At 42.3% G+C, this 14714-nt stretch overlaps 1 protein-coding gene across 1 annotated transcript in view; it reads right to left on the reverse strand.

The window, feature by feature from the left end:
• Positions 1 to 2047: 2047 nt before the first annotated feature.
• Positions 2048 to 14714, reverse strand: part of LOC126191558 (retinol-binding protein pinta-like) — a 101543-nt gene continuing 88876 nt past the window's right edge. The window contains exons 6-7 of the mRNA XM_049932471.1: positions 5484 to 5589; positions 2048 to 2400 (exon numbers count right to left, since the gene is read on the reverse strand). Coding sequence (XP_049788428.1) covers positions 2249 to 2400; positions 5484 to 5589 — 258 coding nt within the window. The 3' untranslated portion in view covers positions 2048 to 2248. The remainder of the gene's footprint in view (positions 2401 to 5483; positions 5590 to 14714) is intronic.

The raw sequence follows: 14714 nt of genomic DNA on the forward strand, positions 1-14714 counted from the left end.
TTCTTCGTGAATAAATGATTTAATTCTGAGACATCAGGGTTTAAATAATCTTACTGTAAGATTTATACTGAAGAACAGGGTATACTGCTCTGTCAACATAGCACTTTAAAAAAAACATTGTAAAATAGCCTTAAAGTAACTTTGTGTGATATTCATGCTTACATAAAAAGTAAGAATTACTTTCTATTTCTGCTGCAATAGCATCCTATGGTTTCTGAATTACTTGTTTCACTCACTGGACTGCGACAAATGTTTCTATTACTTATAACTTATAAAACACTAAACTTTCTTTCCCAGTATGTACATGTTGAGGCGTAGCGTAAAAATACAATTTCATGAAGTAAAATGTTGAAAATTGTTGAATTTTCGTGCTACGTAGTTTGTACCTTGTTAATGGAAAACATATCCGTGTTTAACACTTAAAAGTTGAAGATATGTCGCACCAGACTGTCACAGTGGTAATTTTTTAATTATGACGGAAACTGCTTGATTAGACTGAGACCCAAGGTTTTGGAAGTACGAATTTCTGCTAACAAGTGGCACGCAGAGTTAACTGCCGTTTAGTTGACATCGAGCCAGTCATAACTGTTGACTCTATATTTGTATAATAATAAAAAAAAGTGGGAAACGTTGTTTCCAAAACTCGAGAAGTTCTTGACGATTTACTTCAAATTTCTACACGACATTCTGACGGACATAGGTTATATTCAGCAAAGCAATGGCACGCTCTAGCTGCCACTGCAATGCGATAGCATTGCTCAGTTGCTGTTTGAGTGCTGGTTATTCTTCTTGACTTATTGTCCGTGTTAATACACAACTATACAACAGACATCGCACTATTTTTATTTGGGACCACTATGTCGAAAGGGCAGGTAAAATTCCTCTTTAAATATCATTTTGCTTGAATCAGGACCAAAGTCGCCGCTTTCCATAGACACTCGACGTCACACAAAAGACCTGACGAGTAGTATTTGTTTCGGCCGACTCCAGCTAAAACCTGCAAACACTAAATGATAAATATCAGAAGAAACACCAGAGAAAATGGGCCTGACGAAGCCAAGGAGGGATACCCAGTACAATAAGATACATGTGCAGTTTTGTTTCCTCCGCTACACTCGCATTTAACCACTTTAACACTGTGTTTAAGGAATTAGACTAATTTTTCACTTGCCAAGTCTATGTTGCTATTTCACGAACTACAGTTCAGAAAACCAGCTCATTAGGAGTAATAAAAACAAAAAAGAAGACAACGGGTTCTTTAAGCCGTATTCTCTACAATTTATTATAGCTCCAAGTTGCATATTTTCAAATTAAAGTGGACGAAGTTGCGACGAGGAGTCGAATTTGCATCCTGACGCAATTCCCAGGTATACCCCAGGTTAGGAAATATATCATATTCACATAGATATTTAGCAATTGCAAAGCATTGTCTGATTTGCTAGTGGTATTACAATAGTCGAAACCATAAACTATATCCGTGGTGGTGGGAATGCCATATAGTCAAACCTCTCATGTCTGTACGAAGTGCGAAAAAAAAAAAACTGGGTACCATATCGGATATTTAGTTTGTTGTCAGCTGTGAAAAGGGTTACATGTGCTTTGCTGCTATTGTCGGTAGGACTATCGATTTCCTATAAAAATCTATCAGAGAATTTGTATTAAATTTTGCTCTACGAACGGAATGAAATGTAGCAAAGTGTTTGAAATGTTAAGTAGTACTTTTGGTGAGTCTGATATGTGCAAGACAAAGGTTTACGAGTGGTTAAAACGTTTTGAGGAACTCTTTGAGTACCTCGAAGATGACGGGTGCCCTGTCCGCCCCAGCACATGAGTTGATGAGACTGTCCACAAAGAAATGGTAACAACACTCATCGTGTAAGAATCAGAGAGGTCACTGGCATATAAGCCGACTCAAGCCATCGAACTGTTACGGATGTTTTGGGTGTGAAACATATGACATAAAATTTTGATGAATTGCTAGATACACTTCCGAAGGATACATGGTTTGTTTGTAGCGTGTGAATAAACATCAATGCAGAGAGTAATATAAAAGAAAAAAAGGAACAATATATTACTTTCTCCGTATTCATCCACATTTCCAAACACAGGCAGACGAAAGCTTTACATGGAAACGTGCAGTATGGTAACAGAGGTCCCTGTAATCTGTAGTAAGACCTCTCGTGAGACGTTTATATATTACAATTTTCTATCACAAGTAACAAAATCTACAAAATGAACTGTGACGGCGTCAGTCCACTGACAGCTTCTTGAAGGAGCCCGCCACACCATACATGTCGTCGGCGTAGTGGTTGTCTGGGGGCCTCTTGCTCTCGTCCGAGGTGTAGCGGTCCTGCTCCACGAACCAGTCTCGCTTCCTCTCCGCTCTCCTGATGAATTCATCTGAAATAAAAAGGTAAATTTTATTTTTCAGTCTCGTAGAGAATTTATTGCTACAAGTGAGCGGTCTACACATGTACCTGTGTTATCATAAATGTGTCTCAGTTGCTACTTTCTGCACTGCGAAAAACGGATGACGTAACTTAGAAACGAAATGCGTGGACACATAGAGACACCCGAAACCAATGTCAAATTACTTTCTTCCTTTGTCAAACCGTATGTGTGTGCAGGTGTACGAACCACATATCTGAAGATATTAACGTACACTACCTGTAAGGTGATCCAAGTATGCTGTACGACACAGTGCAATAAATGTCGCGTGATTCGATGATTATCGATGCGACAGTCGTGTTGCTGTAGCGTCTCCTGGCCAGTCGTCATAAAAAGCGTGTGATAGAATTTTTTCCGTGTGTGTAAGACCAGTTAACATGTATCGATATACAGGGCTATTACAAATGATTGAAGCGATTTCATAAATTCACTGTAGCTCCATTCATTGACATATGGTCACGACACACTACAGATACGTAGAAAAACTCATAAAGTTTTGTTCGGCTGAAGCCGCACTTCAGGTTACTGCCGCCAGAGCGCTCGAGAGCGCTGTGAAACAAAATGGCGACAGGAGCCGAGAAAGCGTATGTCGTGCTTGAAATGCACTCACATCAGTCAGTCATAACAGTCCAACGACACTTCAGGACGAAGTTCAACAAAGATCCACCAACTGCTAACTCCATTCGGCGATGGTATGCGCAGTTTAAAGCTTCTGGATGCCTCTGTAAGGGGAAATCAACGGGTCGGCCTGCAGTGAGCGAAGAAACGGTTCAACGCGTGCGGGCAAGTTTCACGCGCAGCCCACGGAAGTCGACGAATAAAGCAAGCAGGGAGCTAAACGTACCACAGCCGACGGTTTGGAAAATCTTACGGAAAAGGCTAAAGCAGAAGCCTTACCGTTTACAATTGCAACAAGCCCTGACACCCGATGACAAAGTCAAAAGCTTTGAATTTTCGGCGCGGTTGCAACAGCTCATGGAAGAGGATGCGTTCAGTGCGAAACTTGTTTTCAGTGATGAAGCAACATTTTTTCTTAATGGTGAAGTGAACAGACACAATGTGCGAATCTGGGCGGTAGACAATCCTCACGCATTTGTGCAGCAAATTCGCAATTCACCAAAACCGATGGATCGGTCGTGGTGGAGATCATGATCAGCAATTCATGTCATGGCCTCCACGCTCTCCTGACTTAACCCCATGCGATTTCTTTCTGTGGGGTTATGTGAAAGATTCAGTGTTTAAACCTCCCCTACCAAGAAACGTGCCAGAACTGCGAGCTCGCATCAACGATGCTTTCGAACTCATTGATGGGGACATGCTGCGCCGAGTGTGGGAGGAACTTGATTATCGGCTTGATGACTGCCGAATCACTAAAAGGGCACATATCGAACGTTTGTGAATGCCTAAAAAAACTTTTTGAGTTTTTGTATGTGTGTGCAAAGCATTGTGAAAATATCTCAAATAATAAAGTTATTGTAGTGCTGTGAAATCGCTTCAATCATTTGTAATAACCCTGTGTAGTGCTACGATCATGGCGCAAGAGAAATAATTACACACGGATAAAAATGACCAAGTGAAACATTACAGCAAGACTGTGTAGACATTTCACGAATGTATTATGTGTGTATGTAGAATATTCATAATTATTTGACGTTTTATGCATTTTTTAACTTTGAATCCATGACTTATTATTATCTTGTTAAATGAATTAGTGATTATGATCTGTGCCTCAGATAAAAAGGACAGTTCAGTACATGTGTAAATAGTAAAAACCATTGTAATAATCTCTCTGCTCTCTTTGGTTTTCGTTACGCTTAACACGTGCGTGTTAAGCAAATGTATATGCTAGCCGTGAGTCTTTTGTTCATGAAGCTTGAGATCCGCCATTAGGCGAGTTGTTGTAAAAAGGTTTGTAAAATTAATGCATTTTTGTTTGAATATATAGAGTTTGGGCAAATATGTTTTTAAAATAATTTGTAAAGTTGTCAGCCATTCGTCCCGTAAATAATTTAGACAATTTCAGCATTTAATTTAGCGGAAGCCGCTGTACCAATCTGCGAGGGCAACGGCCGCAGATGCGACACATTTAAAAAATATTTATTTCAGGCATCGCAGTCGCCTCGCCGGTAAAGCGAGGTAACACAATAACATTTAACATTTTCTTACAACTTCCAGCAGTGCCGGCAGACTATATCATATTATTCAGTGCATTTCTCAGTTTCATTTGGGAGGTGCTGTGCGACATGTTCTATGCGGCCGCAGAAAATGTAACGAATAACTGTGTTATGACTTTATCACTTTCACATTTTGTGGCAAGGTTTGCTCTCTGAAACTAAAGCAATATTTTACATTTTTTCCCTGAGATTAAGATAATGCGCGCTAGCCGCGCGCCTATTCTAATTAACAGTATTAAAAAAAAAAAACACTGCATAACGTAAACAACATTCAGTGCTGTAACGATCATTTGAAATTCATTACTGACTTTTCTGAATACGATGCAAGGTAGTGAGTTCAGATACAGTTTTATTTCTTTCTTGATTACGTTACAGTAGCAAGTGAATGTTCCCTACATGATTATTCAGAGCAGATGTGGAAAAGCAATCATTTGATCCACGGTATGCCACACTTATGATAAAAGTGTTTATTCTCTCTCCCACTCCATGTCTGAAATTAACATATGTGTGCTAGTGTGACTCATACAGCCAAAGTGAAATATTTATTCACATTACTTAAAGTTACTTGCTTTTATGAAGAAAGAATTACTAAGTAAAGACAGTGTAATAACATTCAATCAAAACCACAGCATCTTGTTACAAGTAATTTTGTGTACTGCCATCAGCTCTCAGTTTCATTTTTATATCAGTCTGAAAATTGCAAATCCAAACTTTAATATCGTAAAGCGAAGTTACTAGTTACCATGTACTAGTTACTATGTACCATGTACCAACTTACATATATAATCATACATGATTATATATGATTTTCTCATGTTCTTGCTCCATGTAAATGGATCTCAGCTGCCTGTGTATACTTACAGGCATATTTGTCGAAAGGACCGGCCGTGCCTCCTAGTTCATCCGGTAGATACTCCTTTGGCACGTGGTCAAACAGCGTCGTTGATCCTGGTAAATGGACGTGTACCTGGAACAGGACAATATTTCTTTTAGAAGCACTCACTGCTGGAATTCCACAGCTAAGTTTCTTCTGATAATATTAATAAATGGCACAGTAGTTCAATACCACAGTACTCGGACAAGGTTCATAAAGAAGTGGCGTCTTCTCTCCCAGTAAATAACACCAAATATTAAAACAGTTAGACAACATGCAAACATCTACCACATATCCATCGCCGGTGTTATTGAATAAACTCGCCTCCTTTATCATGTGACGACATGGTTCAAACGGCTCTGAGCACTATGGGACTTAACATCTGAGGTCATCACACCCTTAGAACTTAGAACTACTTAAACCTAACTAACCTAAGGACGTCACAAACATCCACGCCCGAGGCAGGATTCTAACCTGCGACCGTAGCAGTCGCGCGGTTCCTGACTGAAGCGCCTAGAACCGCTCGGCCACAGCGGCCGGCGTGACGACATGAGGCATATTTTATTGACACATTTCATTCCATTTTCATGGCATTCAGATTGCATATAGCTACTTTTATACATCATGACGAAACTAATTGCAGATTATTATCACATCTGAAGAAATAATATCTGTATTGATTAGGCGACCTTGTCACATGTTTTATTTTACAATGTGTAATATCTCAAAAGGAATGGTGCATAGACGGTGTAAAGCGATACAGAACACGTACCTCACTGCAAAACACGTTTTATAAGCTAACGAACTCATGCTATTGGACAGAATTGTACATTTTGCTTTGCTATTTTAATTCTAGAAGGTACAGTACGCTCAATACCCACAGTATATGAATAATTATATGTAGGAATATAACCAAATTTGCAAAATCAACATCTACATTGTACTCCGCAAGCCACCTAATGGTGTGTGGCATGAGGGTACCTTTTGTATCACTAACTGATCCCTCCAACCCTGTTCCACTAGCAAATGGTCATTACGCGAGACGTGTGTAGGGGGAAGTAATGCGTTGTTCGATTCTTCCCGTAAAGTGCTCTCTCGAAATTTCAAGAGCAAATCCCTCCGTGATGCACAACGTCTGTCTTGGAACGTCTGCCAATGGAGTTTGTTTAGCATCCCCGTAACTATCTCGTGCCGATTAAACGATCACGTGACGAAACGTGCCGCTCTTCGTTGGATCTCTTTTATCAGTCCTAAGGGATATCGTGAATGATACTCCACGTGCTGTTCAGTGGGTGACCTGCTTAGATGTGGACTCGTAATAGCTGCAGTGGCTGTCTCCCTAATCTTTCGTATATTGTTGTTTGCAATCAATCATTTAATAATATATTTCTAATTCGTTTATTATATTAATTAACAGTATGTGTACAATTTTACTCTGTAGATGCCATACGCCAAATAAATAAATAAATAAAATCAGTCCTATCTGACAGGAATCCCAGATAGATGAACAGTACTCAAGAATGGGTCGAACAAGCGCCTTGTAAGCCACTTCTGTGGTGTCACCGCCAGACACCACACTTGCTAGGTGGTAGCCTCTAAATTGGCCGCGGTCCGTCAGTATACATCGGACCCGCGTGTCGCCACTATCAGTAATTGCAGACCGAGCGCCGCCACACGGCAAGTCTAGTCTAGAGAGACTCCCTAGCACTCACCCCAGTTGTACAGCCGACTCTGCTAGCGATGGTTCACTGTCTACAGGCGCTCTCATTTGCAGAGACGACAGTTTAGAATAGCCTTCAGCTACGTCATTTGCTACGACCTAGCAAGGCGCCTTATTCTTCAAGAATGTATTCTGAACAGATAATACTGTGAATCATGTACCGTCAAGAGCGACGTTCATCATTAATGGATTAAAGCTAAATATCAAACTAACTACGTCCGCTTTCTGAATTCGAATTCCTTGTCATGTTCCAGACCTCACGTCAGTATAGTCCTTCCCTCCTTACGCCAGCCTGCGTGAGCTAAAACGCGTGCATTTCAGCTTAAGTAACACGGTGTTGGCTCTTCTGCCAACACGACAACTTCCTTCGCGGATGAGTCACATTTTCTTAAGGTTCTTCCTGTGAATCTGAGTCTGGCATCTGCTTTTCGCACTATTTATTTCATATTATCATTCAACTAAAGGTCGCTCTAGATTGTTACTCCTAGATATTTCACGGTAGGTACTGTTTCCATCGGTTTGTCATTAATAGTGTAACCATACATTAGCGGATGTCTTTCCCTACGTATGCGCAATGTGTTACATTTATTTACGTTCAGGATCAGCTGCCAGAGCCTGCACCATTCGTCAATTTTCTGGAGGTCATTCTGCAAATTTTTACTATCTTCTGGCGTTGCTACTTTGTTATAGACAACCTCATCATCTGCGAACAGCCTTAGATAGCATTCGACGCTTTCTACTAGATCATTTACATACATTGTAAACAGTAACGGTCCTATCTCACTTCCTTGGGGTACACCGGAAATTTCAGTTACATCCGTCGATTTTGTTCCGTTGCGAGCGACGTGTTGAGTTAAGTCTGAAAGGAAGTCTTGAATCCAGTCGCAAATCTGCTCCGAGACTCGGTAAGCTCCTATTTTTGCAGTAAACGGCGTTACGGGACAGTGTCAAATGCCTTCCTGAAGTAAAGGAACACGACGTCACCCTGAGCGCCACTGTCTAAAGCACCGTGGATCTAATGGAGGAACAGAGCGAGCTGAGTTTCGCAGGATCTCTGCTTGTGGAATCCATGTTGATTTTTATAGAGGAGATTTTCCTTTTCCAAGAACGTCATAATTCTCGAGTATAAAACATGTTCCATAATTCTACAGCAAATTGACGTCAACGATATAGGTCTACAATTATGTGCATCTCTCCTACGGCCCTTCTTAAAAGCGGGAATGACCTGCGCCTTCTTCCAGTCGCTAGCCACCCTTCGTTGTTCAAGCGATCTACGGTAAATTACTTCTAGAAGGGGAGCAAGTTCTTTCGTATAATCATCGTACAATCTTATAGGTATCTCATCTGACGTCTTTCCACTACTAAGCGATTACAGTTGTTTTTCTATTCGACGATGGGTTAAATCAATATCTGCCATTTCGACGTTCGTACGAAGATTGAAATAGGGGATCGTGTTACGACCAACCGCGGTGAAACAATTTTGAAAGACCGAACTCAGTATTTCGGCCTTCTCTCTGTCATCTTCCGTTTCGGTGCCAGAATGGTCACTGAGTGAATGAATAGATGAATTTGACCCGCTTACTGATTTTACATACGACCAAAACCTCTTGTGCATCGTTGTAACTCACGTAAAGACTTCCTACATTCGAGTGGCAAGCAAAGCATAAAAAACGACACCCAACCTGTTTATTTACTGAAAAAGCAAAGACGGATATGTTTCAAAAAGACTGTAACACATCCTAATCACACAAACGAAGCAGCAAAAACCGTTAGTGAGATTTGTGAAATTGACGTTCGGTTTTCAAGATATCATCAATGTTTGGTTTGGAGGTGCTGAATATAAACCAGATAATTGCTTTCAAACGTCAATCAGTCAGTCTCGTTCATTAAGCTGACTTCACGTACTTCATCCTTGAAAATGTTTGTTCATAGGCACAAGTTGTTCCAAACACTGATGCTATAACAGCGGCATATTTCTTCAGTTTCAGAAACTCAGCATCAGGTAATCAGTGATAAAATTCAAGAAGCTTTCATTCTCTGTGCTTCTCTTTCAACAAGTCGTTTGCTTGGAGATCATTTAGTTTCAGCTGTAGCTCAACAGGCACATTATTAAAGTTACAACGATACGGATTCTAGAATAAGAGAACGTCAGTCTCAGTTCTGTCGTGATCGGAAAATCTCTCAAAAGATGCTTCTTCAAGTCACGAATAAACATAATGATATATATTGATAACTTTGGGGACTGAAGTGAAAATGAGAAAAGTTTTCTCCTTCCAGTTGTGTTCCAAACAACGACAGCTTTCTCCGAAATCCTTTGATCATCCTGTACGGATCAGAGACGAGATTATACTTTCCCTAAAGTTTCGACTTCAATTAATTCAGGTGGAATGTGATGTCGACCAAAAATGACCACTTTGACAGCCAGGCAGGATCTAACGGTCGAGGATCAGCTCTCTTTTTCTGTGAGAAAAACAATTGTTTCGTTGCGGAGCTTGTCAGAACGAAACAGGACTTTACCGCATCTGAACCACCTCACTGCAGAGTGATGAGGCAAGTCACGTAATTCAGAATCAATTTCTTCAAGAAAATCCTGCAAATCATGGTGACCGAGTACGTGTCGCCGAATGAATTGCGTTTATAACAGTAGTTTGATACCGTCTATACGCAACGCGTCGGTAGATCCTTGTGTACGAAGCTATCCAGTTCCGTATGTCGGGATGCCGGCGACAGGTGAAAGTTACAGCTGGAACTCTTGACTCGCTGAAATGGTAACGAAGGATCTTGATCGAAAAATTAGGAAGAGAGTGTGAGCAGTTCAACACACAGGAACTGTGCTGCAAAAGCTCCACTGTCAGGCTTAACACTACTCGTAGCCCTAGAAACACCAGCAGGAGGTCAGAAACGTCTGGTGTTCCGCGTGTTTTGTCAAGCACGTGTAAGAACCGACGGTGTGGCGGATGAACGGCTGTCGCGGGGCAGATCCAGCCTGCCTGGTATGAATTCAGGTTGAGGTGGCATTTCAAAATAGAGGTGCAAGTTAAATTGATAAAAATCGAAATTCTACAGCGAATTCATAGGGCATTTTTCACTAAAAAGGTTAAATTCAGAGATTTCGTAAATTTGTAAATGAGGTACTACTGAGACATATATTTAATGCGATTTTAACACTTCGTTTCGGAGGATGTGACTGAACATCAGAAAATTTTACCTTCAGGAACTCAAAACGTCCGCACGCAGTGTCTCAGTTTGATAATGAAAAGTTTAAAATTAGAGATGTCGTAACTTAATATTTAAACATCGAGTCATGCATTTCAGTCATTTGTATCACTTTTACTTTCTAGAATTTCCTTTGTTACATTGATTACAATTGCTTTAATGCATAGTCTTAAATTTAGAATTTTGTAGTGTTTACAGTTTTAATAAATATGTTTTTCTCAGGGCAGTAATAGTAAACATTATGTAACTGAAGCTATGTTTCAAGGAATAACCCCTGTGATCATTGTTATTTCAACATATCATTGTGTATAACTATACAGGGTGGTCTCTTGATCGTGACCGGGCCAAATATTTCACGAAATCAGCGTAAACGAAAAAACTACAAAGAACGAAACTTGTCTAGCTTGGAGGAAATCAGCTGGCGCTATGGTTGGCCACTGGATGAACGATAAAATTTCTGTAAAAGCTTTTCCTGTTTTATATCAGCGTTTATATGCATTGTGGGGAACTAGTGCTAATTTAATTCCTGCACTATAAATTTCATTTACATTCCCCATTTTCACAAACATATGAGGTTACAACAAGTACCCAGCCTATCCACTACGTACTAGTACGCCATTCTTTTGTCCCAAGAGCGGAAACAAAACTGTGATGAAACTAATATATCCCATATTAGTGCTAGGGATATGAACTGCTTACATGAGAGTCAACACAATGACGTGGCTCAATATCCTCTCTCTAGTCAGCTGGTAATATACTGATTTGTCTTCAGACAGTGAAAATACATCAGAAGATTTGCGTAAATTTTTAATGACAGGAGGTAGGACAAATGTGATTGGATGTAATGACATGATCTATATCTCAAGAGAGATGAGCTATGTTTGTGTGAGATTTAAGATGACTAGCCAAAATCTGAGGGATTTTTTAACTTGCTGCTATGAAATTAAGTGCAATTTTCCAAGTTTGTCAATGTTCTCTCTTCACAACTCCGCCATTCTTCTCCATTGGCAAGTTCTCTATTACTGCGGCAGCCACGTTATAATGCGGCATAACGCAAATGGCAACATTTTGATTCCCGTTTGGTAGCTGTCTTCAATTGTTGGGTCTGTGTACCAGTTTTGACTTCGGCAGAATATCATTGCCCTCCTTACCGCAGCTGCTCGAGTTAAGGCCGCACGACTTTTTGACTACACTTGCAGCCCAGCTATACGTTTATCCAGTCCTTGTAACGACGGTCCACACGCAGGTATTGCCTCGTCATCAAGAATGCTTGCGCTCCCGTCCTCTGACTCATATAAACCATCTGCATTAAGTCATTCGGGCACAGAAGTCGTTGTTTCTACACTTCCTCTAACTCCAAAAACTACACTACGTTAATAAGTTTCGAACTGCAACTGTAATGTTTTCAACACATAGAAAGAATTACCGATCCTTTAAGCGTACCTCAGCTCATTACCGTTCTTAGGTGAAAGTTTTGGAGATACTGACCCAAAATTGTTAAAACAGACAAAAGAAAACAAAGAGACGAGTATTTAGTCCTCTACAAGGACGCCCTGAAATGTAGGGCCTCCGAATATTTTATGTGAAAACTCTTAAGGCTTTTTAAATAAAACAAAAGGTTATTAAAGTTCTACATCTTTATTCTTCATGCCAATTATTTCTCAGCATACTTGCACTGGCGACGAACACATTTCTCCCTACGAGAGTCGAGTTTATTCATACCGTCACTGTAGAATGTTTGACTTTGTTGACCTTAGCCACAACGGCATATCTGCTTGCTCGTCTTCATCGCTATCAAAGTAAAGTCCTCGAAGGTGTTCTGTAAGTTCTGAAAGAGATGAAAATCGGATGGGGGCAGGTAGGGACTACATGGAGGATGATCGATGACAAGTGAACCCGAGGCGTCGGTTTATTGCAGATGTCGCAGTTCTCGTGTGTGGCATGGCGTTGTCATACATGTGTGGACAAACTCGTACAATTCGAAACTCGATTACAGAAATCTGTTTCTCACTCACCGACATAGTTACACACCGCCACATTAAGCGCTAGAATTCGGACCACTCTACCGGCCTAGGGCTGCAGTTTGCGTGAGTGAAGCGGGTAAGTCGATCGAGTAATATGCATGACACGTAATACCTCAGCTAATATTCAGGGCAGAATAAAAAATTAAGAGGCCACGGAACCATAGTTATTATTTAACCTGAACGAATTAGGGCCTTAGGGCCCTTTCTTACATCGATCCACGCTTCTTATTATGACTTTTTGTCACAGCGTCAAAAGCTTTCCTTGTATCAGACATATAGTTAGCTGCTGTAGACTCATGCCAGAAATGGGTTTGCATACGGTAATTTTAGAAAGCAGTTCTGACGCAACATTCTGTATGTTAGTTTAAGTGATCGTTTTGGTCGAGTGCGGCAGTTGCTTTACGAGAACTGCGGCTTGGAGGCTAGTGCGGCATTGGCGGCTGGCTGGTGGCCGTGTTGACCGTGGAGCTGTGTCGCTGTGTCGCTGTGCAACTGTCAAACTTGCGAGCTGTCAGGTTGTGACGTCACGTCCGCCCGGCCGCGGTCACAACGACGCGAATGACTTTGTACACATTTGTCTACGTGTGGGATAAACTACTCTTACTACAGTAAAGCACGACTATCCACGTTACAGAGTAGAAAAGGTCGAATCTGTGAATAAGTAGATATACTATGAAGATAATATGTCAAGGATGTTTTAATAGAAGTTTAGTAAATAATTAATAACTTCGTAATTTTTATTGCCTAAAAGGGAACAACCTATCAAATATTTGTACTCATAGATATGTGCGTGCAGACATAAATCCACATCACCAGTACTGGTGAGCTAAAGACACTAGTCCTCCTGCCTAATATCCTGTAGGGCCCCCGCGAACACGCAGATGTGGCGCAACACGACATGGTATGGGCCCGACTGGTGTCTGAAGTAGGGCTAGAGGGAACTGACAACATGAGTCCTGCAGGACTGTCCATAAACTCGTACGAGTACAAAGAAGTGGAGAACTCTTCTGAACAGTATGTTGCAAGGCATCCCCGACATCCTGACGAGTTAGGTGGCCAGCGGAGATACACTCCTGGAAATTGAAATACGAACACCGTGAATTCATTGTCCCAGGAAGGGGAAACTTTATTGACACATTCCTGGGGTCAGATACATCACATGATCACACTGACAGAACCACAGGCACATAGACACAGGCAACAGATCATGCACAATGTCGGCACTAGTACAGTGTATATCCACCTTTCGCAGCAATGCAGGCTGCTATTCTCCCATGGAGACGATCGTAGAGATGCTGGATGTAGTCCTGTGGAACGGCTTGCCATGCCATCTCCACCTGGCGCCTCAGTTGGACCAGCGTTCGTGCTGGACGTGCAGACCGCGTGAGACGACGCTTCATCCAGTCCCAAACATGCTCAATGGGGGACAGATCCGGAGATCTTGCTGGCCAGGGTAGTTGACTTACACCTTCTAGAGCACGTTGGGTGGCACGGGATACATGCGGACGTGCATTGTCCTGTTGGAACAGCAAGTTCCCTTGCCGGTCTAGGAATGGTAGAACGATGGGTTCGATGACGGTTTGGATGTACCGTGCACTATTCAGTGTCCCCTCGACGATCACCAGTGGAGTACGGCCAGTGTAGGAGATCGCTCCCCACACCATGATGCCGGGTGTTGGCCCTGTGTGCCTCGGTCGTATGCAGTCCTGATTGTGGCGCTCACCTGCACGGCGCCAAACACGCATACGACCATCATTGGCACCAAGGCAGAAGCGACTCTCATCGCTGAAGACGACACGTCTCCATTCGTCCCTCCATTCACGCCTGTCGCGACACCACTGGAGGCGGGCTGCACGATGTTGGGGCGTGAGCGGAAGACGGCCTAACGGTGTGCGGGACCGTAGCCCAGCTTCATGGAGACGGTTGCGAATGGTCCTCGCCGATACCCCAGGAGCAACAGTGTCCCTGATTTGCTGGGAAGTGGCGGTGCGGTCCCCTACGGCACTGCGTAGGATCCTACGGTCTTGGCGTGCATCCTTGCGTCGCTGCGGTCCGGTCCCAGGTCGACGGGCACGTGCACCTTCCGCCGACCACTGGCGACAACATCGATGTACTGTGGAGACCTCACGCCCCACGTGTTGAGCAATTCGGCGGTACGTCCACCCGGCCTCCCGCATGCCCACTATACGCCCTCGCTCAAAGTCCGTCAACTGCACATACGGTTCACGTCCACGCTGTCGCGGCATGCTACCAGTGTT

This window comes from Schistocerca cancellata, chromosome 6 (assembly GCF_023864275.1).
Source record: "Schistocerca cancellata isolate TAMUIC-IGC-003103 chromosome 6, iqSchCanc2.1, whole genome shotgun sequence".
Classification (NCBI taxonomy): Eukaryota; Metazoa; Arthropoda; class Insecta; order Orthoptera; family Acrididae; genus Schistocerca; species Schistocerca cancellata.